The sequence below is a fragment of the Pseudopodoces humilis genome, chromosome 1 (genome assembly GCF_049639895.1).
Source record: "Pseudopodoces humilis isolate 2021_Gansu_Grassland_sample_001 chromosome 1, ASM4963989v1, whole genome shotgun sequence".
In the NCBI taxonomy this organism is placed as follows: domain Eukaryota; kingdom Metazoa; phylum Chordata; class Aves; order Passeriformes; family Paridae; genus Pseudopodoces; species Pseudopodoces humilis.
Window position 1 is genome coordinate 74,416,057 of NC_142200.1, and position 27,090 is coordinate 74,443,146.

The following is a 27,090-nucleotide window of genomic DNA, read 5'->3' on the forward strand; positions in this document are numbered from 1 at the left end:
CATTCAGGGGAGCATCCCGTGAGGACAGCTTTTCTCAAAAGCAGGTAGTGTTTCTAGCTTCTCTTGCTGCTTGCAAAATTACACAGGCTAAAATGGGACAAAGAGCTCCTCTAACACTGCAGGGTTATAACCATTAGCATAACCATGCAGCTGTTCTTCTGGAGACAGTGGTGAGATTTGGCAGGGTTAATGCCCTTCTCCTTACTCTTCACGTATAATTTGCTGATAAAATACTTCATTTCTCTGATGATAAAAAACTTCATTTCTTTTATGCTTCAACTTTCCAGATACTCGTGCTCTTCTGAAGTTGGTATAACTGCAGTACTGTCTCTATTTTGTCCCTTGCCCTTATAAACTTGACCTCTATCCTCAGCATGATTTTTAGTGCCATTGTTGGTGAGCTTCTGGTTGCTTGTTGAAGGACTCCTTTGTATAAAGGCAAGAATGAGCAAAATAATGTAGGTGAAGATTCCCTTGCTAGTGTTATTAGGAGCACGAGGAAGGTGTGTGTGAACACAGCCAGTGGGATGGTAACAGTGATGGCAAAGTACACAGTCTGAAATGTGCTTGTCTCATCTGTGTCTGTAACATTTTTGCCTGTCTGTAACTTACATGCCTTGAGGCCTATGTCAGGGCTTTACACAGAGCATACCACACACTTTTCAGCTCACAGCTTTATCTCAACTCTATTTTTGGATCATACTTACAAGATTCCTGTGGAATCACAGTGCTGAAAAGATGAGGATGCAAAATGTTGGGGTATCACAGAGACCTATCTCTTCTCCCTTTTTTGCTTTCCTTTTTTTTTTTTTAATTTTTTTTATTTCTCTTCTCAGCACATAATATTTGCTGGGTCTTGGTGAGCACTCAGTTGGCACCATGCATGGTAGACACTTCTGAGAAGAGACCTGTGGTTCTTTGTTTTTCTCCCATTCAGTGTGAGCATATTCTGTATTATACCCTGCCTTGTTTCCTCTCAGTATTACCTTTACATTTAATAGAATGCAGCAATATCAGGCGGCTCAGAATCTGCACTGGGAACTTTTAGAACACATGCTACGGTAAATTGTTAGCCTGTGTTTATGCTGGGTTGTCCATTTCCTGAGAGCAGTATGAATTTGTGATTCAGTTACTTTAGATTTCTATTAGTCATTTGTTCTGTTTGTTTAATACTTACTGTCTTGACAAAACTTTACAATCAAACTGGGAGCCTGCTTGCTTTGAAAGTGCTGTCTGTAAAGCAGAACTTTAGGGAAAGCACTGAAGAGTGTGGGCAGAGAGGGCTTAGTGAATGCTATTTCTGGATTAACTCTGCCTTCAGATTTGCACAGTGGGTGCAGTGGCTGATGTAGACTTGCACCATCTAATTACTGCTGATAAAATATGACAATTACTGCCCTTGTTAGGAAAGTTCTTTATGAACCCACCACATGGTCATTGACTTTCGAATCAGTGTGGAAACATGCTGGCATTATTTATTTGAATTGTGGGGATCCTGATCTTTTAAAGGGGAAAGAAAATGTATTAGCCTTGTTCAGAGTGTTTCAAACTGCTTTAAACAGTATGTGTGGCACAATCCTAAGCATAGGGTTGGTTGTATGAAATAGCATGGGAAAAACTATAATTCTTGCTGGCTGTTTATGGCTGTTCTTTGGAGGCACGATCAATGAAACCTCTTGGCTGATGCGACACAGTTTTGACCCCTTGAAAACAGTTGTTTTCCTATCATATAAAGGGAATCTTAGGAGCTAGTGACTACAATCTGTTTCATTGTTACAAAAATACTGACACAGCCACAGCAGTGTCATATTGTGAGCTTACTGTGTTTTTTACTTTATTCTCACTTGAATTCTAGTAAATGAGATAAGGTTTGGCATCTGTTCTGAAGGGAGATGGACTGGCTTTCCTTTTAAAACAGTGTCATAAATGTGCTGTGTTGAATCTTAATCCTTTGTACAGTGGTGTTTAGAAAGATGGTGTTTTGATGGTGGAGTTTGGCAAACTTTTTTTAATGCTCAGATTTTTGTTTGACGAAATCCAACTACAGATACTTTTTCTGAGTAACTTATGAATGTTGTTAACTGACCTGGATGAAAATAAGATGGTAAATGTGTTTTCCTGGAACTTCCCTAATGTGGTGGATGAAAAAACAAACATTAGATGACCTCCACTGCTTTTAAGAATAAATGAACACAGAGTTTCAGAGAGAAGCTGGGAAAAGCAGAGCTGAGATGCATAAGAGTAGAAAAGGGGGGTAATTGAAAGTAAGCAATTTCTCTGTCTGGACTGTCAGGAAGACCTGAAGTTTCTTTTAAAAGTTCAGGTCACTTAAAAGAATGTGAAGAGCAGAAGAAGGTGATGAGACATGTTGGGCATGGACCAAGTAAAAAGGAAATGAAGGGAACTTGTTAAGGATTTTGTGGGAGGTGAAGCCTGTTGGTGTGTTTAGAGGGAAAACCACATATGCCTGAATACACTGTGTGATGTTTAGAGCATATGGAAGATGAAAGGAGCTTCAAGCAGCGGCTGAAAGCCTTGTCCTGTCTGTCTTCCTGAATACTTTGGTCATCAGCTTTTCTATTTTCAGTGTCACCCCTGACACTTGATTTTCTGCCTGTTTTTACTTCAGCAGAGGTAGCTGGGCAGGTTTAGGTGTTGCAAATAGCTGCCTTAATTGTTTGGTATCTCCCATTATGACATGGTGTAAAACTGAATACTTGGTGAATTGAGTACTGTTTTTTGCTGAACACCTCTAAAACAGGAAGTAACTCACTGGTGCCACAATTTTAATATTAATTGCTTGATATGTCCATTTTTTTATGGCATCATGTGAGCAGAATGGAAAAAAGCCTTCATGAGAGATTGTAGAAAACTATAGAAGCTTTATACAAAAAAATTAATTTTTATACCTCTCTAATTCTGCTTTTTTCCTAGAAGGCCTATTTTCCTAGTATTTCTCGTGTCATTTAAATGTCTCACTAACTTTGGAGCTATTACAGCCACTTGAAAAGGGGTAGTGCCATCTTTCTTTTGCTGACAACAAATTACTTTGGTTAAGTATTTATGCATGTAAATACTTGATTGCTAATGCCTGTTAAGTCAGGTCCTCTTTTTGTTGTGTCTTGCTGCATAAATAGGTACTTTCCTCTCATTTAGCACCATTCACATAATTTTGTCCTAATATTGAAATTGTAGAACCCTGGAACTAAGCCATACTTATTTTTTGACATCTATAATTTTACTTTCCCAATGAACTTCAATAGTTTGTGCCAAAACTGTGCCAAAAATTCTGGAAAAAAATTTGATTATTGGCTTGAAGGATAAATGTGTTACACATTTTGAAGTAACTGATGCATCAAATCTATGCCATTATGAACTCAACTCACAAAGTTATCTCATTGATAATGAGGATTGTATGCAGTATGTAAAACTAGTTTTGTATCCTAATTAAAAGGAATATTTTACCTTTCAGATAGGCTTTGCAATATAATTTGGAAAATACACTTGTGTGGACAGACAAGGAGAACTTACTGTTGTGACACATGTTAAAAAAATCCAAAACTTTTTTAGTTACTTTTCTTTGGACATCCTACCATGAAGAATAAAATCCAGAATTAAAATGTGAAAACTGAAGTGTAGCTGAAAAATATAAGCAGGCAAATTTAGTTCTGACATTGCAGTAATATTGTAATAAAGTATGCTTTTTGGTTTTGCTGATTCACTGAGTACCCAGCCTTTTCTGGTAAGTGCTTCTCAGTTGTCTGGCAGAAATCAAAGGTACACGTGGCCTGATGCTTCCTGCCCACAAAGGAGTGGAGCCCTTTCTTGTAAAAGGGCTCAAGATTGGCATATTTGTAAGATAAGCTGGCTATGGATATATGAATTATTACTTGGTGCAGTCTGAAGAATTAAAAAGTTGTTCCAGATCCACGTTTTCCTTTAAAAGTGGAGATGAAAATGTGTTAACTTCATCTGTTTCACAAGTAAAATGCTGATGGAGTACCTTCCATAAGGCAGGGATACCCACGGTGTTGCAAGCACTGATTGAAGAACTGTAGCATTTCTCAAAGAGTTTCTTTTGGATTATTTGCCAAAATTTAAAGTCCATACTAAGACAGCCTGTGTCTGAACCATATCAGATTTGATCAGTGATGTCAATCAACAATGAGCAATTTGAGTTTCCTACCTCAACCATAAGTGCAACACTGGAAATAAACTGTTTTCTGTTGTATAATGGGTAATTGAACATGGTCTCCTTCCTTTTTCCCCCAGATAATTTCAGACCTTGAGTCTTGGAATGATGAGCTCTCTCAGCAGATGAATGACTTTGACACTGAAGATCTTACAATAGCAGAACAGAGGCTCCAGCATCATGCAGACAAAGCCCTGACCATGAATAACTTGACCTTTGATGTCATCCACCAAGGGCAGGATCTGCTGCAGTATGTCAATGAAGTGCAGGCATCTGGTAAGATGGCTCCTTCATGCTATTCTGGGCAGTGGCTTTCTAAGAATCGTCTAGTTGTCTCTCCATGGGATGTGTGAAAATAACAAGGATGCTGGTTAACTGTAAACTGGAGACACATGGACTCCTTTATACACAAATGTCTCTGTGATGTTCACACAGAAAGAAAATACTGGTACTACAGCACATAATGCCATCAGAGTTGGCAACACCTGAAGGTGTTTAATTTTTAAAGAAAGGGATTTCACTCAGGAAGACAGTAAAATTAGAGTAGGTAAGGGAACATTAGTTTTATAGGTAGTCAGATCAATGCAGTCAAGCAAAGGTTTTCAGCTTTCAAGTAATGTCTTTCTTTTTTGTTCTTTATGCTCCTTCATTTTATATTTGTCACTGTATATGGTTGCATAGGGTAAGTATTAGATGTTTAGAAAAACCCCATTTTGCACTTCTTAGGAGTGCAAACACTTATACTCGTGTAAGCAAATGCTCCAAGGATTAGGTTGGAGAAGGAACTAGGAAGTTGAGTGTAAAATAGTGGAAACGGGCTGTTTGTCTTTGGAAGCTTTGTGAGTCATTCCTAACCAGCCATCCCGACTGCAGGTGTGGAGCTGCTTTGCGACAGAGACGTGGACATGGCCACCCGTGTGCAGGACCTGCTGGAGTTCCTGCACGAGAAGCAGCAGGAGCTGGACGTGGCGGCGGAGCAGCACCGCAAGCACCTGGAGCAGTGCGTGCAGCTGCGGCACCTGCAGGCGGAGGTCAAGCAGGTATGGCCCCACAAAAGAGAGCTCTGCTCCCAAAAACACTCGCAGGAAACAACCCCCTGCTGCATAAAGTCTTTCGCTGGGAGAAGGGGAGGACTTTGATCACCTGAGAAACTTCATCCTCTGTTAACATTAAGTGCATTTTTTTAACTTGCATCACCAGTCTCTTGTAGTCCGCAACCTCACGATCACGTCCAGAGAAAGCTGCAGGGTTCTGGGGACCAGCATGGAACACCAACAAGACGGGCTCCCGTTCATGAAACCATTTATTCAGCATGGGAACAAACTCAGGTCCAGAACAAAGAGCCCCAAACAGAGGCAGAGCAGGGGTTTTTGAGGGACAGAACTCTTGAGGGTCTCCACCTTTGAGGGTGGAGTTCAGGGTCAGGCACCACTAGAAACACAACAAGGGAGAAACCCCCAGGGACTCAAACCCAATCAGAGCTCCTGGGCTGCCCTTCACAAGGGGTTTGGGGTGGGGTAACTTCACCCAGGGCTCATGTGCCCATCCCCCAACACAGGGGGTCAAAATTCACGCACATGGCTTACCGCCGTGCCTCTCCTTTAACAATGCTGGTCTGAAACTAACTCTTGGCCTCCCTGAGGCACTTCACAACACCAGTCGATACTGCTGCATGGATCTAGAGCACAAGTCCCATGGCAGCAGCTGAGAGAGCTTGGGATGTTTAGTCTGGAATAAAGGAGTTTCAGGGGGGACTATATCACACTCTGCAACTACCTGATAGGAGGGTGTATGAAAGTAGGGCTTGGATTCTTTACCCAGGTAACAAGTGATAGGACAAGAGGGAAAGTCTTGAAGTCGTGCCAGAGGAGGTTTAGATTAGATATTAGGAAAAATTTCTTTACCATTCATTAGGAATGGGTTTTTAAGCGCTGTAACAGGATTGATGGAGGCACCATCCCTGAAAATGTCTAGAAGACATGTAGATGAGACACTAAGACACATGCTTTAGTGGTGGGCTTGTCAGTGCTGGGTTAACAGTTGGACTAGATGGTTGTAGAGGTTTTTTCCAACCAAAATGTTTCTGATATTCTGTAGATGCAAGTCAAGTATTTGAAGTGTAGAGTGATTTGAACTAATGTTAAACTCATGCTTTTACCATCTGTATGGTGATGGACAGCAATGCTCAGTCATAGTCCCTTCACACTGACCTAATACTTCTGGGTCTATTGTTTGAAACATCTACAAATAGTGATAACATAATATCAATGTAGTTTATTTTCCTCCAGAAAAAAAACAAAGTTTTACTTCTTCTGGCAGTAAAGGAGCTGGTTTTGAGGTCTTTATCTGGTAAACACCTAAACCTTTGGTGAATTTGAGATGTGGGAAAATGCACTGAAGTAGGTAAAAGTTTACAAAACATGACACTAGAAAAGGTAAGAGTTTTTTGATCTTGCTCACAGTTGGCAGCCCATGGAAGTCTGCTATAGTCTGTTGTATTATTGTGAGCAGTAATGAGACTGAGTGACAACTCCCAAATGAAAGGGTTCCAGCTAGGACTAGGAGATGTGAATATAAAGTTCCCAAAGTATTTTCAGGCAGTGCTTGGTTGCTCTACAGTAATAGATGCAAAGTTTCTGTGTGGTCTTTGAATTAAAGGAATGCAAAAACCTGATAGGTGTCTGCTGTCAGTGCAATGTAGGTATCAATCAAATACCTGACGTGCTATTTCAAGGCTTTGCATACTCTTCTGAACTGTGCTCTGTCTGCCTCATCTTGGTAAGTGCAAGTTGCAAATTCCTCCTTTCACGTGAGATAAAGTTGTTGCAGATCAGGATAGTTTCTGTACTCAGTTGCATTGAAAAAGAATGAAGGAAAAGAGTGCACATCTGCATAGGAAGGAAAAAATTAAAAGAAATAATGCCAGCTGAGGCACTCTCATCCCTTTATGGTACGTCAGTAGGTTTGGGTGGGATGGGTTAGTAAGAAAAAAAAATGTTAGCTTCCATGATGCTGAAATAGTATTCAGTAAAAGAATAGAATATAGCACTTTGGTAATATTTCAAAGAGACACTAAATAGTTATTCTACTGCGTGGTCCCACAATAAAGTGAGTGCTTTGGTCAACTAGCTTTGTTTGTATGCAAGTTAAATGTTACAAGAAAGACACAAAACCTGTGTCTGAAACAAATGTTCTGTATTTTGGCAGAAACAGGCAGATGATTAACATAATGGATTTTAGGGGAATACCACTATTGCTCTTCGTATGTGATTTGTAGATAATTTTATTAGAAATTTCTGACTTGTTTCAAACCAGTGCTAGCCCTGACTAAAACTGAAGCTAAAATTTATATTCTTAAGAAAGTACTGGAAAAGTTTATCTTATATTAAAGGTGTAGGTAGTACACTAACACAGCCAACTGTCTTTTCTTGGTAGACTGGGATTTGGAAGAAAAAAGCATATTCTATTTTGTATTTCTAGAACACAAGTGGGATTTTATGTTGAATTAAATGCCATAATATGTGTGAACCTTCAGACAATCATACATGAACATGTAGCTGACAGAAATGTATTACTTTTCCAGATTTTATTGTACAGATTCGCCTGCAATATTTGCCCAGCCTGAGGCCCGAAAATCAAATGTAACTCAATCTGAATGTTAATACATTGTCTCATAGGATTTCTTTTGAGCCCTTTGGAATGCTTTGTGGCTAGTAACTCTTAGTTTTGTGATTTCAGTTGCCTTTTCAGAAAACCAAATCTGATTTATTTTGATTTTTTTTAAGCTTGATTTAGGAAGCCTGATCTTCTCCTGTCTTTTCTGCACTGAGAAAAACTTCATAGGTCAGCAGGTTACAGCAGGTGCTTTACCTGAGAGTAAAATGAAGTGGAAAACCTCCTCTTCAGTCTGTTTTGTTTGTGTTTTGTTGCCTGAAGCAGTGAACATATGGTTTTCCTGTTCAGTTATTGAGATTTTTGGTTAGATTTATTGTTGATGAACTGGGTGTAAGCATATTTATTATGAAGATGGGCTACCGTCTCCATAGCAAGAATTCTAACGGTATTTCCATTTAAATTCTTTCTGCCAAAGCAACATTACTGCTCTTGTATTTTCACAGACACTCATGCACACACACACACACACACACACACACACACATGTATTTATATAAAATACATAAAAATATCTAGCTTGTATTCATGTGACGAGGTTAGACTGGAACATTGTAGGAATTTAGGCAAACACTTGCAAAGATTCTCTTCCATCTCTTCCATACTAGGTAGTGAAACTTAGTGCTTTTAGTGATTTTTTATCAAATAAGCACAGAGAGTAGACAAAAACATTCAGTATTGCTTCTTCCTTAACTATTGTGCCAGTTGTGCTTTGTGGCATTGAAGTTTTGTATATCAAGCCTCAGGACTAGGAGGAAGCAGAAGAGCCAGAAGACAAACAGAGGTGTTTAAAGAAAACATGCAAAGAATTTGCTTGTCAGCTTGATGTGTAATAGGTGTAGAAAGGGCAAAACCAAATAGAAAATTACAGTGTAGAAAACCCATGGAAGACAGGGGGAAGAAAATGCTGACTGAAATAAAGGGGACAGCTGTATGTGGGGAAAACAACATGGAAAGGAAACTTTTTTACAGGGCAGGGACATATGAGTAGGTGGAGGCAGAGCAATTATGAGAATTGTCTGTCTCATCCAGAACTCCAGCTGTATATTTGCCAGACAAACCTTCTTTATTAATCACCTAACATACAGCTGTTGGATTACTTATTGCTACAATTGCTCCCACATGCTCACTTTTGTAGAATGAATGCTTTACTGTGTTTAAGCTCCAAACCCAATCCAGTTGGTTTCAGTATGCTCATTATACCTTTTCAGGGCAATATTTTCTGCTGTTCTGATCATGGTATATGTTCTTGGATATATAACTATACAATGAATAGTATATACAATAGTGTACAGATACTTCAGCCCTCAAGAGTACCTTGAGCTGCTTTGTGTTTCCACTGGCAGATCTTTTTAGCTTGGTGCTTGAGCTCTGTCTATTCCAAAATACTACTCAGGAAGAGTATCCTGGCACTCCATGTAGTGCCATATGGATGTGAAAGCATAGCTAAGGCAGCAAACTGAAGCAGGTTGTCTTGTGATCATGTTTAGCTACAGTCAAAAATCTGTCCAAGAAACTAATCCTAAATCAAGCATTTATCTACAGATCTACCTATCTGACTTTTTCAAGTGTCCCAAGTGATCCAAACTCTGTCTCTTTTCCACACCTTTGCTGATGCTCTCCTGATTCTTTTCTAGCCTGTTCAAGGCTTTGAGGGGAAAGAATCCACTCAGACAGGAAGGTGGTGGGAACATAAACATGCCAACAAACCCTGAAGGCAGCACCCCAGGAAGGAGAACAGGCTCCCTATTTCCTAATGCTTATATTTTTCCCTTGAGTCAGAGGAGAGGGAAGGGGAGAGTACTGCTGGCAAATTTCCTCCTGTGAATTTCACCAGCTTGTGCACTTGCACCCTGAACCTGCACCAAGCAAGAGGGCAAGTCTTTGTGTTTGAAATTGCATGTTCTGTTCTAGCTGTCACTGCTGTAAATGATGGGATGCCAAGTCAAGAGGAGCTTTCAGTTGGGGCTGCTTAAGCATTCTCTTTCATTAATTTCTATGAAGAAGGCTAGATGTATAAGAACCCTAAAAAGGTGTGTTTTGTTACACTGTACCTGGAAGAATTACTTTTTAAGGTAGAGAAGGAACCTAAAATAAGTTTCATAAGACAAAATGAAAATAAAGAAGGAATTAAAAAAAAAAATAAATACCACTTGCCTCTGTGTTCTTGCAGACAATTTATTTGTCCATGTATAGTTTCTATCTACAGTCTGCTGGACCCATCTGCTTCCCTCAGAAGCTGCCCTTTTTTTTTGCTCCTGAGGCTTACCCAGGCTTTCTCCATTGAGTGTTAAAAATCCCCAGGTGCCTTGGTAATTTAGGAACACCCAGCTTCTTTCATGATCCCTTTTGTGTGCCCCCAGGCTGTGATCTGCAGGTGTCACCTTAGCAATAGGAGAGGTTGTTCCAAAGCTAGATCCACCTTCCCCTTGCTTGCAGGGCTGCACCTGACCCAGTGCTTTCTCCCCAGAGGGCCAGAATGTGCACCCAGTTACATGTCTGGCATGCCCTCCCTTCTACTTTGTAGACTTATCCTTTTCTACAGACCTCCAGAATTTATATAGGAGAATTCAAATACATGCTATCACAGTGGAAAAAACTTGTTAGTTATTCATTGTGCAGACAGACATGGCAAAAACTGCATTAATAGTGCAATAATGTCACAATCTGGATAAGTCAGAGGGTGAGGTTGTAGTGCAGATTTGAGGGAATGGATTTTGTGTCAGGATGGCTAGACCTCAGTTGCTTCAAGTTGCTAGACATGTTAGAGTGTACTTTGGATGAAGATCCACACGTGCCTTTCAGTTTTTGAGGAATTGTGCTTAAATAGGTTATTTTCTTGGATTCTTCCCATGTTTCCAGTCTGCAAGTACAGTCATATGATCCTGATTACTTAGTGCACTAATGTTTTAATTGGTAGTGTCATGTGTGGATCACTAGATGAGAATATTTAGTGTTAAGAGCTAACTGATTTGATATTTATTAGCAGTGGTTAAAGGTCTAAAATCAATTAGTAGGAAAAAGTTAGAAAACCTGGTGAAGTTCAAATCAGCTGGGCCTAAAGAAATTTGCTCTGGAATACCTAGAAAACTGCCTGAAATAATGTCATAGACATTAGTGCTTATTGTTTTCAAACATCAGGAGACTGGATGAGATTGTGGAGGCCTGAAACTCAACATCTATTTCACAAAAGTGGAATAGGACTAGCTAAAGGAGGATTATAGGTCAGATAGTTTAACATAGTTCCCAGGAAATACATTGAAATAAATAGATCATTAAACTTAAACAGTGACAAAAGGAGAAAAGGCTAACATGGGTTAATTAATCATAGCTTTCCATTGATTAAACCCTCTTTTTTTCTTTTTCTTTTACTTTTTTTTTTTTTGTTTGTTTTGTTTGTTTGTTTGTTTTGTTTCCTGACAAGGTAACACCTCTTCTGGGAGGGGTGGAAAAGCAGTATCAAAGCTTTTTTAAAAGAGTGTAGCTCAGTCTGTCTGGTCTTAACTTAGTATGAGAATGTCATTTGAGACTACATTACCAGGAATGATAACTTGCTGAAAAAACATACTCAGTAACAAAAGTTATTAAGAGACTCAATGGGTTGGAAGACAGTTTTAAAAATGAAAAAAAAAATTGTCTGTATTTGGATACTACTAGTCCATGTTCTCAGTAAGTAAATCTACATATTAGAAATGATAGTATTAAATTTGAAGTTAAAAGCAGAAGAAACTGGAAAAAAGGGGTTTGAGTTCATCAGAAGATGCTGGATTACAGTTCAGAATTATCTTGATGTATGGGAGAATTGTGCTTTAAGAAGGATATGGATTTTAATAGTGAAAAAATACAGAGCATGATGTACTGGAAAGAATAATCAGCTGAATAAATACAGGGGTAATTACTGGCTGGGCAACAGTTCCATAGAAGAGTTGTACAGATGACAGTGAATAACCTGAATTATGTCCCATTTTACTTAGTATTTGAAAAATTATGACTGAGTCATGGTTATCAACTGGAGTAAGCTCATAAAAGAGCAGCGTTCTAGAAAAATAAGGTGACTGACTTCATGTGGAAGAGGTTGAAGAGACTGTGGTCAACCAGCTAAGAGGTGTCTAAGGGAGGGAGTCAGATAATGTTCCTGATGGAGAGAGGAGAGGGAAAAACAAAGCTGATGTGAAGTGGGAGAAAGTGTCCCTTTTTAATTCTTTTTTTTGGGAGGGGCCTAAAAAGTTGCATGTTTCTTGCTGTTGATAAGGAATGTTTAAGTGGCCTCCTGAGGTTTCTGCCCAGCCATGGATTCTTCCAGTTTCACTGGACAAAATCAAAGAAGGCGCATTCTGAAAAATGAAAATCTTTAAGCAGTTAGAAGGTTACTCAATGATCACATTTTTTTCAACATTACTGTTCAAAATTATATGCATACTTTTTGCTAAGATATATATTCTCAATTTGCATTACTGACACTGGCTTTTAGGCAACTATTGCTTGCAACTTTTCCCAGCTTTTCAGGTGACAGAAACAGTATTCAGAAGCATAACCTTTTTCAGAGTATGAACTGAAGCCACAAGCATGTAGTTGACTGCAAGTTGTGAATTGTTAGCTCAGTAAAATTGTAGTGAATGTCATTTACTGTGCTTACTCAATATAGAATTCACTGTAGTATGTAATTAACAAAATATTTAGTTATTGATTCTGGTGCTGATGTTGACCCTAAATGTTTTTGCCCTTACAGGGGTGCTTTTTTGTGGGTTGGCAGTGGAATTCTGTATTTCATGGTTTTCTCTTCTGTTACAGGTTTTGGGCTGGATCAGAAACGGGGAGTCAATGTTAAATGCTGGGCTTATCACTGCTAGCTCTTTGCAGGAGGCAGAACAGTTACAGAGGGAGCATGAGCAGTTTCAACATGCAATAGAGGTAAACGCACCATTTTAGTGACCATAGCCTTGTATTTATAGTTCTCTGTAAGTAGCACTCTTTTATCCATGCTACAGTATTTTCAGTTTAGGAAAGGATGTTGAACACAGGGCAAAGAGATGACAAACACTTACTGAGAAGGTGATTTTTGTTGTTATTTATTTTGAAGATGCAGTTCCAGGTGAACATCTTCTCAAGGCCTTTTTGCATTTTTGCGAAGTGATAGTTGTTCACAGCAATTTTCTTGAAAATAGTGTTTTCATTTGTTATTCCTTTCCTAGAATATAATCTGTAATGCCAAATGTAGAAAAAATTAAGAATTGATGGGCCAGAAGGCAGAAGATTTACATATTCTGAAGTCATCTTTTAATGTTTCCATTTTTGTTTGAGAGTAGATTTCACTGGAACTTGTATATGGTGGTGTGTCAGTCCCCATGCTATGGCTTCAAACTACACTTATCAGATTGGTCATAGTGCTGCAAAAAAATAGGCAGGAATCTTAAGATTGATTGAAATGCATTTACATGCTGTAGTGGTTTAGGTTTAGGTACAGATGCACTACTGAGTAACTTAGTGATAGTATTAGCAATATTATTATTGTTTGGGTAGACTATTTTCAGAAGCACTCTGCCTTGCAGTAACTCTTTAATGTTCATTTCCTGTTTGGAAGAGTTTTATGCTTCCCTACTCCCTTGATTTTTTTATTTTATTTTTTTTAATATACAGTTTGCACTATATGCACCCTCATTTTGAAGCTTTGGTAACTCTGAAGTATGAAAATCATGAGACCTCTAGATGTTTCTCAATTTAAGAATAAATTATGAGGAACCTTAAAAATCTGTGTTTCCTAGGCCATTCTTTACTTCAATATAATAATACTTACTAGTATTTAACTACATATTAATTTTTATGCTACATGGTTTTAGGCAATTTCTCTTCACAGAGAAATACAGTTAAAATTGCTTACAGTCAATACAGTTGTCTTTTTTATTGGTCTGCATGCCTGCACCTTTCTTTGCTCACTACTGATGTGCAAAAGACTGAAGTTAAAGCTGTAAAGATTGCCGAAATAATATACATTTTTGTCATCTTTTTTCTCACTGTGAAGAAAATCAAACTGAAATTCATAATTACAACAACATGAAATGCAGCATAGATACATCACACGTGGCTTAAGGCTAGACAGTTACTATTTGTTAAGTATTGCTATTTAGTGTTGATTTGATGATAAATCTCCACAGGATTTATTTCCTTTGTATTTGCATAGAGAAGTCATACAGTAACTAGTATCAGACAGTCATTTTTAGTTAACGGGTGTTTGTGCATGTATAGAACTGTCGTTGACATAGTGGAAATGTGAGCCTCTGAGTTCTCCAAATAAATGAACTGAAGTGCTTCACTGACCTCCTGACTTTTCATCTCTTGTCAGAAAACACATCAAAGTGCCCTGCAGGTTCAGCAGAAGGCAGAGGCAATGCTGCAGGCTAATCACTACGATATGGATATGATCCGGGAGTGTGCAGAGAAGGTCGCTTCCCACTGGCAGCAGCTGATGCTGAAGATGGAGGACCGTCTCAAGCTTGTGAATGCCTCTGTTGCCTTCTATAAAACTTCTGAACAGGTACAGAAATGATGCATGATCTGTGGTCTGCCTTGGTTAATTCCACAGTGTGACATAGGACAGCATTACTTGAAAAAATGGTTGATGAGGTTTGGTTTTATTTACTCATTTGATAGCTAGTTCTGTTTTTCGTGTGGGAGTGAGAGAAAAATCAGCTTAATCTGCTTGTCCACAGAAAAGTTTGGGGGGAAGTTGGCGAGGTTGCTTCCTCTGCAGTCATCAATTAAACCCATCCAGAACTATCAAGTCACAGAGACAAAGAAAGATTTTAGGGACAGCATCTGAGCAATTACATGTAAGCAGGCCAGTGCTTGCAAACCTACAGCCAAAGTTTGTTGCCTGAAGTCCTAGTCAAAGCGTGTCAGAAGCTAGAGGATATATGTAAGGGGTAGATTGGTTTTCTTTTTTGAGGCCTGAATTTTGATTTTTTTGCCTTACTAAGTTGGTCTCCTTTTTCCTGAAAGGTGTGCAGTGTGCTGGAAAGCCTGGAGCAAGAATATAAGCGAGAAGAAGATTGGTGTGGGGGAGCAGACAAACTGGGTCCCAACTCTGAAACAGATCATGTTACTCCCATGATAAGCAAACACCTGGAGCAGAAGGAAGCGTTTCTAAAGGTAAGGTTGGGGATTTTTTGCGGCCTCCTTGGGAAGCATGCAAGCAAACAGCTCTTACAGTGTTGACATGGCTGTGGAGAGCAACAGTGCCCGTTCCAAGCTACAGCTATGTCCCCAACTGCAAAGACGTGGGAAGTGGCGTGTTAACTGCTTCTGACAGTGATTAAGAGAATACTGCCGAGTGCATAAAATTGTAGCCAGTTTTATAAATACATTTCCTGTTCAACTTCAGTAGATGTCAGATCTCCCAGTGTGACTGAAGAGGAATTGGAAGTCACTGCTTTGAGCGACTGTCATGCTAAAGAATGCTTAAAGGCTGCTGCTTTGGAAGAGAAGTGAAAGTCATACAGTGCCATTGCTGCCTGTGCATCAGAGCAGCTCTCCGATGTACTGGGACTACAGAGGAGTACAGAATGAGGAATTGCTAGACAAGCATTTGGGAGTAGTTGGGTTTTGTGCAATAGTCTTCAGATAAATGAGATCTTTGTTCCAACTAATGTCCTAGTGAAGAAGGTTATTGATCATACTGAATTAAATGTGTAGCATATGCTTGCAAAGCAGTGTAACTAACTCTCTTATCAAAGGCATTTTCCAGCATCACCATGAAAGACTACTAAAAGAATAAAGCTTTTTTGTTAAAAACCTTTTTATTCTCATTAACAGATTACAACACTCAAGAACACGTTAACAGAACTCAAAATATAGATCCTTCTGCAGCTGGCATGAATTACTAATCTTTGATTTAAAATGGTGTGAGAAATGACTTAGTGTCTTTGTTACTGTATCAAACCATTCCACCTTTATCTAACCTTTTAAAGTAGCATTCCATAATTTGCATGTTAAAAATGAAGCAGCCAGCCTGTGTGTATATTTGATGTATGTTAAGATGAAGACAAACAGCTGAGCTGAGTTCTTGTAATATAGTGGCAAGGACTGAAAGCTCTTAAGGCTTTGCCTTAACATTTTAAGAGCAGGTGTTACTATTTTAGTGCTTTTGGTTTCAGCAGAGCATTCACTTTTTCTTTAAAATACTAATGGATGTTTTGGAATATGCAGGTGGGTGCATAAGCATGTGCGCTGTTTACGCAGTAAGCAACTTCAGCACATACACTAAACAAACTTCTCTGTGAGCTCTGAGACATGCTGAAGGTCCTAGAGCTGGTAATTGCTTTTCAGGCTCTTCAGAAAAGAGGAATAGCATTTTATTTGGGGTTGTTTATCTGTTTGTATTTTCTCTGCTGGGTAAGGTGTAACTGCTGTTTGGCAGAATATCTATTTTAATAGTTGGGTTGGCTTGGCATACTTTGTAGGAAGATTTACCATGCAATGCTTTCCAAAACTGAAGAGGGTGACAAATGTACAAAAAGGGGGTTAGGAAGATCTTTAAACTCTTTTGCATGTGTATTTGTGCATCTTCAAATAAAGTTGTACCTCTTATTCTCTAGGCCTGCACACTGGCTCGGAGGAATGCTGATGTCTTCCTGAAATACCTGCACAGGAACAGTGTCAACATGCCAGGGATGGTGACACACATCAAAGCACCTGAACAACAAGTGAAAAGTAAGGGGCTTCTTGTTCTCTTTCTTCTCACAAGAATGTGGTCATCATGTGCTGTGGTATGTGTGGTGATGGGGTAGTGAAGCCTGCCCAAGTGGAAAGAGTTCTGTCAGGCTTAACAGGAAACAAATTACTTACGCACTTTGAAGGAGCTGACAATCTTCAAAGTCTCCTCTACCCAAATGAAGTTGCTTGGAACTCTTTTATCTGCTACTTATACCTAATCTTTTTTTTATTTGAGACTCAAATGTGCTGCTTTTTATTGGGATAATGAGGTAGTAAACTTTCACATGATAATGTTTGGTCTGAAGCCAAATGGGAGCTGATCAGTGTAAGCTTGTTCAGTGTCTTGGTGTCATACATTCCGCAAGTTCCCTGGGAGTGCCAGAGTGATAGGAGATTATTGCTTGTGTGATGCCCTTGAGCTCTTCGGATAGTTTGAATCAGTGTTGAGGAACTTCATGAAGTATGGGGTAACTTACATCATATTTAAACTGGATGTGTAGACAGGTGGTAGCTGAGGTGAAGCTGGAAAGAGCTACTACATGAGGCTTGGCTTTTGCTAAGATTCATAATACGTAATACAGCTTAAAGGTGTAATAAGCGCTCTAGAAAATAGAGACAGAGAGACCTGTAGGGCTTTGAGGGACAAAAGTGCAAAAATTAATAGGGTATGCATAACTGATAGGTGTGGTAGCAGAACAGAGATCAGAGAGACTCAGAAGTAAATATTGCATTTTAATAATTTAATTGTCAGTCATATTCCGTTCTGTGCATTTTGAAGCTGTGAGTGAACACTCTGGCCATGCCAGTTTCAGAACCAGAGAAGTCTTATTTCCTATTAAATGCTGTTTGCACCTAACCAAAGGGGAGTTATGCATATGATGTAGCCAGACTCAAGAGGAACATGGCAGTAAGTCCAGAGAAAAAGTTGCAGCAAGGAAAATTCTGAATGAGACAAAGTGTTACAGCAAGATGGATTAGAGCAGATAGCCCAGAGAGGTAGTAGGATCTGTACCCCTAAGAATTTTTAAAACTTAGTTGAACAATCCCCTGAAAAATTTTGAAGTTAGTCCTGTTTTAAAAGAGGAGATTGAGACAGATGGCCTCCAGAGGTCACTTCTGCTCTAATTTACTTGATGACTCTATTAGAAAAGGACATGTTCACTGCTTCACTTTAACTACAAGGGGAAAACAGTTCATATTAAATTTACCCAGTAAATTTACTGACAGTACTCAAGTCAAAGTCTGACGGTACTCAAGTTGAATATATTCCTGTATTGAACTTTCTATGCTGAAAAGAGAATAGGATATTTGCCATATTTCCACTCTTAAAGAAATAATTGGATTGTGGCGGCTGAAACTTTGAGTGTTTAGAGCTACGATAAAAGGTTGTTTTTCCTTTGTCCCCAACATTTATAGAACTATAAAAAACAAATTCTCAACACAAATGCCAGCACTATCAGTAACTGAAGCTGACATTTGTCACTTAGCTCTTCTTTCAGTAAGAGACAAAGAAAACAGAAGCGAGCAGGAAGTTGTAGCTACCACACTTACTGAGTATTAGACAAAATTTTTTAAAATTCAGCTTTGAAATCTGTATAGGAACTGTCATTCTCAGAAGGGTAAATGTGCTTGTATGAGGAAAGAATAGAAAGATCACTACTAATGTCCTTAAGAATAATCATTCCATGTCAAAACCATAGTGTTACACATGTTCTGTGTACATCTAAAATTCTGGATGAGTGATACATGTTTAAAAAGCAATAAAAAACCAGCAAAAATCAAGTAGAAAAAAATAAGCTGTTGCTATAATATTTTTCCCCCCCATAAACCATGTAATATATGCTTCTGAGAATTAAACATGAGTTAAGATAGAACTAGTGGGGACTCCTTCCTGTTAGGTCTTAGTGGTATGGTGGTAGCTGACCTAATGATGAAAAAGTTCACTCTGTTCTTCCGGTTCAAATATGCATGTCAAGAAAAAAAAAAGATTTCCTTTCACCTCTTTTCTAAATTGAAAAAAAAATTGAGTGTTTATTTTAGTGAAAGAGAGATTACATATGTTCTAATAGAGCATTACAACTCAGATGTATGCTTGAGACTGCCAGATTGCAATCAGTATATAGTTTATAAATTAATGCCTTAAAAACTGGAGTATCCCTTGAGTTTCTGCAGAGCTGCTGAACATTTTTCAAAAACCTCATTCAATGGCATACTTGATCCTTATTCCTAGATGCAGATTAAGTTATATGGAAAAGTGATGTCTTAGTCTGGGCAAAGTTTAGCTAAGCACATGCTTCATGGGGAACAAGAATTACAGTGGTACTGAATTCAGAGAGGTGTCCTTATGTCCCTGCATACCAGTGTAAATAAGTTCTTTTATATGCAGTTAAGGGAACTCAAATACTGTGTCATTTAGGAAGGACTTGTGGCCTAAAACTGTGAGTGGATTGAGTTGGTGACAGATCCTGTAAGCTCAGAAATGAGAGCATCTTCATCTTGGTTTTGGCTGCTTAGTCTGTGTGCATCTGTGTTACCTGTCTCTGCTGTGCAGGCTGCAACTGAGCATGGCTCAAGAACTCGTCTAATGGTGCTTTGATTTTTAGATAGGTTGATAGAAGGGACCAGGATGCATAGAGAAAGCTGAGAACTCTTTGAGCCTGGAGCAGAAGTTTGAAAGTTTAGGAAACAATCCTAACAAATGTTGGAATCAAAGTAAATGACAACAACAGGGACTGTAGTTCAGGTGGCTTGAGACACAGAGATGCTTTTCAAAACCTATCATTAACTATTGATGTTCTGTAACTTCCTGAGAGTAGTATATAAAATATTTTTTCTCCTCTTTGTCTGTCCAAGAAATTAATGGCAATAACAGTTAACAGTGCCCAGCCAAATATCTCTCACTGCCTTGCCATCTGTATCATGTCCTGATAGAACAAATGCTGTTCCAATATGCTAAATTCACCTCGATTGCTCTTTGTCAGAACTACTTTGCTTGCATCACTATCAAGATGTCTCTTTTTATATGGTGTGTCCAGTTGGGTGTGTTGCATTGTGCAATGATAATTGTGTCCCACCCACTCCACTTCCCTGCCTCCCAAAATCTGGCATATACACGGAGCAAGGGTTTTGGAGGTGACATAAGGCAGAAATAAAACTGAGGAAACAGGAGAGGCTCACAGCAGATCAGCTCATAGCTTGGCTAAATGACAGATCAGCTGAGGCGTATTTGAGGGGAGCCTGACCAGCAAAAAATAAAACCTTGGCCACAGTGACCACATTCCAACCAAAAAAGAAAATTCTGGGTGATCTCAACACCCTGTGGCAAGTGGGAACACGGTGCTTCTAAACAGGAGGATGTTGGCAGTGATGCAGACAGGTTTTATAATCCTCAGGGAGGCTGTGACAAGTGGTTGTGTTTGGTCCCAGATCTGTGATGAGGTAGACAAAGATGCATTTCCCCTCAGGCTTGCTGTTATTTGAACTTCGCTGTTCAAAACTGTTTCTTGGAGTTGTTAGCTTTTGGAATGTAAAGCATGGTGGACCTGCACAGTGGGAGAGCAGAATGCAGAGACCTTAAGACACCTAGCACCTGATAGCCTCCACTCATTGTTCTGGATTATGGAAAATAGCCAGCTCTGGGTATAAGTAGAAAAGCAAGTAAGCAAGACCTCCCTCTTGGCTCTTCGCAATTCCATCAGAATCACCTGGTGGAGACACTGAGTGTCCCCATTCCCCATGCTCAGCTTACCCTCTAGGTTTGCAGTAGCTACAAAGTCAAGTAGGGCTGCTGCTCTGGAGGCAGCAGTGGGTAAAGTAAGCTTCACAGGAAACTGCTGGAATGTCTTTGATGGAAAAAACATAAGTATTAAAGAAGCAGAGTTCAGATAAGGTCTTCTGCATATTGTAAGCACAAGGTCTTTGCTAGGAGGAATTTAAAAGGTTGGACATATGGGATTTGGATGTGAGTTTTCTGATACTCAGGAATAACAAACTCTGGAGTTAATTATTTGATTACCTGGAAGTTCTGCCAAGGTTCAGTGGACATTCATATTTAACAAGTCTGCTTACTCAATTATATGTTGTTTGGTTTGATTTTTTTTTTTAAATAGAGAATTACAAACTTAGTAATTGCCTATTTTTATTACTTGGGTTTCTGTACATTCGTTCATCTGTATTAAATCATTGAAATACTTTATAGGAGACTGATATATTAAAAATTATGGGTTTTAACTCCAGATAATATAATATATATAATATATTATAATATATTAATTATAATATAATTAATTTAATATGTTAAGCATGTTTACATTGTGCATACTCATTCTTTCTGAGGAAACACCATCAAGTGACATGTTTATCAGCCTAAATTTTCAGTCCTGCTAAAAGCAGTGTCAGTCCCATTGTGAAAAATATTTGAGAGGAAAAAAGGTGTCAGTAATAAGTTTTAATTGCACCTCTAGTTTCTTTAACCAGCACTTCTGTAAATAATGAAAAAGGAACACTGTGTTTCATTAATATCAGGTAAAAAGCGAAGCAAAGACTAACAGAAAAAATTCTACAATGTAAAGTACTTTATTTCCCTGATTTTTGTGTGATATTTTAAACTTGGTTGTCATAAGCTCTGTTTTCATTTCTTCAGATATCTTGAATGAACTCTTCCAGAGGGAGAACCGTGTGCTGCACTACTGGACCATGCGTAAAAGACGTCTCGATCAATGCCAACAGTATGTGGTGTTTGAAAGAAGTGCCAAACAGGTGAGGGTTTCAAAGGATGAAAATCCTCTTGGGTCTGATTGAGGGTTGACATACATTGTCTTCTCACAGTAACAAATTTGTCATTGACTTCAATATTTCAAATGGCAAAAACACTAGACGGATAAAATTTAATTCTTTGCCTTCCCTTTAATACAGAACAACTAAATTTGGTGAGACAGTGTGTCTGTAACTGTTGTAACTTAAAGGTAATGTTTTGCTTCTGCCAGCTTCATCTGGTACCGGCAAATCTAATTTCTGCAAGCTTGTGTTTGACAAATTGTTATGCTTGTTAACTTTTACACACACGCACACCTAATTTGTCTGGGGAAATTACAGGCAGCAGCATTTTTCTCAGATGTTGGAGGAAAAAGATCTAATTAAGTTGATTGGCAGTTCTAGAAATCTAACAAGTTGGATAACTCATTAAACAATAATAACTGAATTACTTCGGTTTTTCAATTCTTTGTGTATTTGGCTTCATGGTTTCCTGTGTGATAGATCCACCTCTTGATATTTTGTTGAGTTTATTAGTCTGGAAAGAGCAATTAAGTAACTACCACTACCAAAAAAAAAAATCTCCTTCACTAATCAAAACACATGCCTTAAAAATAAGTAAGGGGGGCTCAAAGCAGAAGTGGTAAGTAGATTGATCTGTGATGGTTTCTTACCTTTTTTTTTTTTTTTTAACTGGTTATAAGACAAAGAGAGGAAGCTATCTGTTCCTGTTCTGTGGAAATTCATTCTGTGGAATGCCCATAGTGTAAAATACAGTCAGATCCTCTTTTAAAGGCTCAAAAACCTAATTTTTTATTTCTTTCTGACAGTTAATTTAGACAAAAGTTTAAGTACTATTGGTCTGGTTTGCTCTCTTGAAAGATTTCACAAGTCTGCCTTTCATGCTTTCACAAAGAAATTAAGACAAGATATCTATTGGAGTGAATTTGAAGTCTGTTACTTCTTTAAAACACCACCACCACCACCCCTTCCCTGCTCCCTCCCTGCTCCCCCACCTCCAGCCCCACTTTTGAATGCCCTTAATTTAAACCTCTGACAAGCGCATGATCTACTTGTTTTTGTATAGAGATTACTAACTAACAGTCAAACACTGGAGATAAAGATTTGTCAGCATTTTCATTGTAAATCCCATTTTTCAGCAATCACCAGTTCAGTCATCAAAAAGCAAAGCGAACCAAACCGTATATGGGACTCCACAGTGATTAGCCAAAAAAATGGAAATGTTTCTCTCTTCATTTAGATGTCGTTTTGGAATTTGGAAGAACATGTTCTTTGTGTTTTCAGAACTTGATGCCCTTGTGATGGAAAAGATACCATAGTAATTTGCAAGGACAGTGCTTGATTCTCAGATCCTTTCAGGATTTGGGCTGAAAAGGGACTTTTCCTGATTTAAGGACTTACCTGTTCCCTAAACTGTTTTCTCCAGCTCTTGTAATGATACCTCAGGTGAAATGAAAGCTGATCTAAACTGTAGGAGTTAATATCAAGTCAAATTTCCTGTCAAACTGTGCCTCTAGAGAGCTGCCAGCAAGTTATGAAAAGACAACATTTCATTCTCATGGCAGGGGGGTTGGAACTACATGATCCTTAAGTTCTCTTCCAGCCCAAACCATTCTATGACTTGGGGAGAGGCAGCTTTTCATGTTTATCATTCATTCCAGCATTGTGTAATAAACCCACTATAAAAAGGCAGAGGTTAAAAAGTTAAAAGCAAGAAGTATTAAATATTGTTGGTAGTATCAGTGGTAGCCATGCTGTGCCTGTCCATATCAGTCTTCACTTGCAAAGATTGACATTAGAATGACAACACATGTCAGAGGTGGTTGGTTGAAATATTGCTTTTTTGACAGAGGTCCAAGAGTTGTTGATTTGTTTCCATCAGCAACTTTTTAAAGTATAGGCCCATGTCATCAGGCTTGCACCTGCACTATTAAGTGACCAAGAAAATGGCATCTTGACATTCACATTTGGTGTTGAATTTTGAAGGCTTTCTACTCACTCCAGGTTTTTTACCAAGGAGGAAAAGCATTTGAAGTGGAAGTAAGAGTATCAGTGTTGTTTCATCACAGTTTTGATGAGCTTAAATCCTTGATAGAATTATAATAGAGACAGTGCCATTTCTGATTCAGTGTAAGGTTATGCTTATCTTGTCCACCAAGATAAATTTTTTCCTGTTCTTACTAGTGTGGATAGATAACACTTATAGTTCCATGTTTATTGTTTTAAGGGAAGAGTGAGGACCCACCAGCAATCTGCTACTTTTTCTCTTAGGGTGTTAGATTTTGTCTAGTATTCTGTATTTACTGAAGATACAGAAAATACACATGCATTTAGTAATAAGGTGGTTCTGAGCAAGCTGTATAAAACTCTTTGAACATCTGCTATTGACTTTATCAGAAATGAGAAGTTCCTAAGCTCCTGTCCCTCTGCCTGCTGCTGTTAGAAGCCTGTATAGAGAGCTGTAGAACAGTTGACATGTAGATTTTTACTGTTATGCAGCGGTTGGACATAACTCTTTCTTTTTCCGAGAGCCAGAGATTCCTCACGACCACTAATTTATGCTTAAAAGGGCAGCAGGTAACATGGGTAAGGCATAGATAATTTGATGGATCAGCATTTTTCATTATAGTGAGCAAATAAAGTGTCAGGATGTGGAAAAGAAACGATAGTTTGCAGTTCTTTGTTTTTGTTTTTGTTTTTTTTATATACATACATAAATTGGTTTAACTGAGACATCTCACTGTTCCTTCTCTGCTGCAGGTTTAATTTCTAGGAGCACAGACCACACTTGTGAGGCTGGAATACATATCAACAAAAGACTGAAGTGGTGGTTAAATCTTACATGCTTGGAAAGTTTAGCCTACACGTTTGGTGGTCTTATGTACATTTTTACAAGTTGGAACCTGTATATTTCTGAGTATAGCTATCCCATGTGGCACCAAAAAAATGGATTTTGTTTTCATTTTCTTTTTCCTCATCTGGGGAGTGTATAACCAAAACTGAACACAATTAGTTAGAATCTTTCAGTAGTAGACTGCTGTAGCCCTGAAGCAGTGGACTTCGCTGAAGTGCTCAGATTCATATATCATTTTTAATTCTCTAAGCATTACTTCATAGACTAAGTGAATTATTTCAGAGTTATGAACTATTTGATATTGTAGAGGTATGAGATGATTGTTGCAAGTGGCATAGAGTAAAATTCACCTGTGGCTAAACCATGTGTGTGAAATACTGATTATAGATGTTTTATATTGGCAAAAATATATTCTTTTTTCTTATTTTTCTTCCTTAATGCTTTATTTAGGCTCTGGAATGGATTCATGACAATGGAGAGTTTTATTTATCTACACATACTTCTACTGGTTCCAGTATCCAGCACACTCAAGAGTTGTTAAAAGAACATGAAGAATTTCAGATTACAGCAAAGGTAAAATAAATTTTAAAAATTACCACTAAATACTTAAGAGGTTTAAATACTTAAACCTCTGGAGATCAGTTAGTCCAATCGCCCTGCCAAGGCAGGGTCTCCAAGAGCAGGTTTCACAAGAATGTGTCCAGGTGGGTTTTGAATGTCATCACAGAGGGAGCCTCCATGATATCCCTGGGCAGCCTGTTCTGTGCTCTGCCACCCTCAATGCAAAGAGGTTCTTCCTCATGTTGAGATGGAGCTTCTTGTGTTGTAGTTTATGGCTGTTAGTCCTTGTCCTGTCACTGGGCATCACTGAAGAGGCTGGCACCATCCTCCTAACAGCTGCCCTTGAGATATTTTATATTTTGGTGAGATTCCCTCTCAGTCTTCTCCAGACTAGACAGGCCCAGCTCCCACAGTCTCTCCTTATTAGAGATGCTCTCCTCATTAGAGAGATGCTCCAGACCCCAAACCATCTTTGTGTTGCTCTGCTGGACCCTCTCCATTAACTCCTTGTCTTTCCTGAGCTGTGGAAACCAGAACTGAACACAATACTCCAGATGTGGCCTCATTAGGGTCAAGTAGAGGGTCAGAATCACCTCCCCCAACATTCTGGTCGTACTTTTCCTCATGTACCCCAGGATACATTGGCCCTCCTGACCACGTGGGCACTGCAGGCTCATGCTCATCCACCAAGACTCCCGGCTCCTTCTCCACAGAGCTCTTACCTAGTAGATCAGCCAACAGCCTGTGCTGGTACTTGGGGTTATTCCCCCTGGGATGCAGAACCTTGCTTTTGCCCTTGTTGAAGTTCATTAGATTCCTCTGCCCAGCTCCCCAGCCTGTCAAGGTCCCACTGAGGCAGCAGAGCTGATTCCCCCCCCGCATTTTGTATCATTAACAAACTTGCTCAGGTTGCATTCTATCCCTTTGTTCAGGTTGTTGATAAACAAGTTGAATACAAGTTGTATTATGTAAGATTTGAAACAAAATACAGCAACTGAATTCCACCTGCCCATCAAAAAATCCCCCAAGGATGTGTCCATCAATATCTGTTTATTTGCAATGGGTTTCTGTCTGTATTTCTGCTGGGAACAGAATAAATCAGAAGATAACCAGCAGATACTCATTGTTACTGGAGCTCCATGACCCCTATGTGATGTTGATTTCTCATGACAAAATCATAGTGAAGTAGCTTAAAAATGTTTTCAATAACTACAGACCTTTCAGGGCCTTTGATTTCCATATCTTCGTGATTGTGGATTGCTGAATGTTCATTTAGGGTATAAAATACAACAAACTGTATTATTATTCAGCTTATTATTATTAATTAGAAGATAGTAAAAAAAAAATAAAGTTTTATTTGTTAGGTAACTTACTTTATTAAAGCATTCTGTTATTCTGCTGTAAACCTTTTCAAGTCAGGCAGTACAATGTAATTCTGCATCTCTGGAGGCCTTTAGAGAGCAGATGTCACTCCTGAGGCTTACCAGTTTTCACATGTGAAAGGCTGACAACCAGTGCATGATTGAAGTACCTGAGTTTGTAGCCTTGTCCGTCTCTCTGTTTTGTTTTGCCACCCATTCAAGCTGTCACCTGTTTCTCCCTCTGGCTCTCCAACCTTCATAGAGAAATAATAATAGAAATAATCATAGAGCCCAGGAAAGTAAGCAAGTGTTCATTTGTCTGAAGGATCAGCCCAGAACAGACTTGGAGATGGAGTTGGTTGGGACATGTGGGAGGGGAGAAAAGAAAATCCAGAAAGAACAGAGATCACTTTTGATATTCAAACTTGGATTTTATTCTGTCTGAGCTTTGCTCCAGACTGTGATTTGCTGGATCCCTTCCAGTGTGTAGAGCACCACTGTTCCTTGTTTCCTCTGTAAGCCTGCAGATGACGTTGGTGCCCCTTTTGAAAGGAAGTTGTTTTTATCACTCCCTTGGCATTTTGCTACCTGTTGGGAGGATATGTTAGCCTCCCAACAGGTAGCAAAATGGAATTTCTAATTCCATACTGAAAATAAATACTTGAGTGAGGGACCATTAGGGAACAAAAAGAATTAAAAGAGGACAAAGCTGATTTTTTCAATAATGTAATAGTCAAGTTTTTATTCACTATTTCGCTTAACTCCCTGCTAGCAAGGGCCCTGACAATACATTTCACTCATGACAGAGAGAGGGGTGGACGTATAAACTCATCCATTGTGGATGATTTATGATTTACATGAAAGAAAGTGCACAGTCTTACGCAGCTCGTCATTTGGGAAAAACACAAATTTGGTGGTTACTACTTGTTCTCTTAGCTTCTCTCAAACAACTCTGTGCCTACAAAGCA

At 38.9% G+C, this 27,090-nt stretch overlaps 1 protein-coding gene across 4 annotated transcripts in view; it reads left to right on the forward strand.

The window, feature by feature from the left end:
• TRIO (trio Rho guanine nucleotide exchange factor) overlaps positions 1 to 27,090 on the forward strand; it is a 244,543-nt gene that overhangs the window by 124,629 nt on the left and 92,824 nt on the right. For all 4 annotated transcript variants that reach the window (XM_014261572.2, XM_005533046.3, XM_014261576.2 and 1 more), the window contains 8 exons: positions 4,273 to 4,468; positions 5,066 to 5,232; positions 12,656 to 12,775; positions 14,205 to 14,396; positions 14,861 to 15,010; positions 16,456 to 16,570; positions 21,216 to 21,331; positions 24,651 to 24,773. In XM_014261572.2, coding sequence (XP_014117047.1) covers positions 4,273 to 4,468; positions 5,066 to 5,232; positions 12,656 to 12,775; positions 14,205 to 14,396; positions 14,861 to 15,010; positions 16,456 to 16,570; positions 21,216 to 21,331; positions 24,651 to 24,773 — 1,179 coding nt within the window. The remainder of the gene's footprint in view (positions 1 to 4,272; positions 4,469 to 5,065; positions 5,233 to 12,655; positions 12,776 to 14,204; positions 14,397 to 14,860; positions 15,011 to 16,455; positions 16,571 to 21,215; positions 21,332 to 24,650; positions 24,774 to 27,090) is intronic.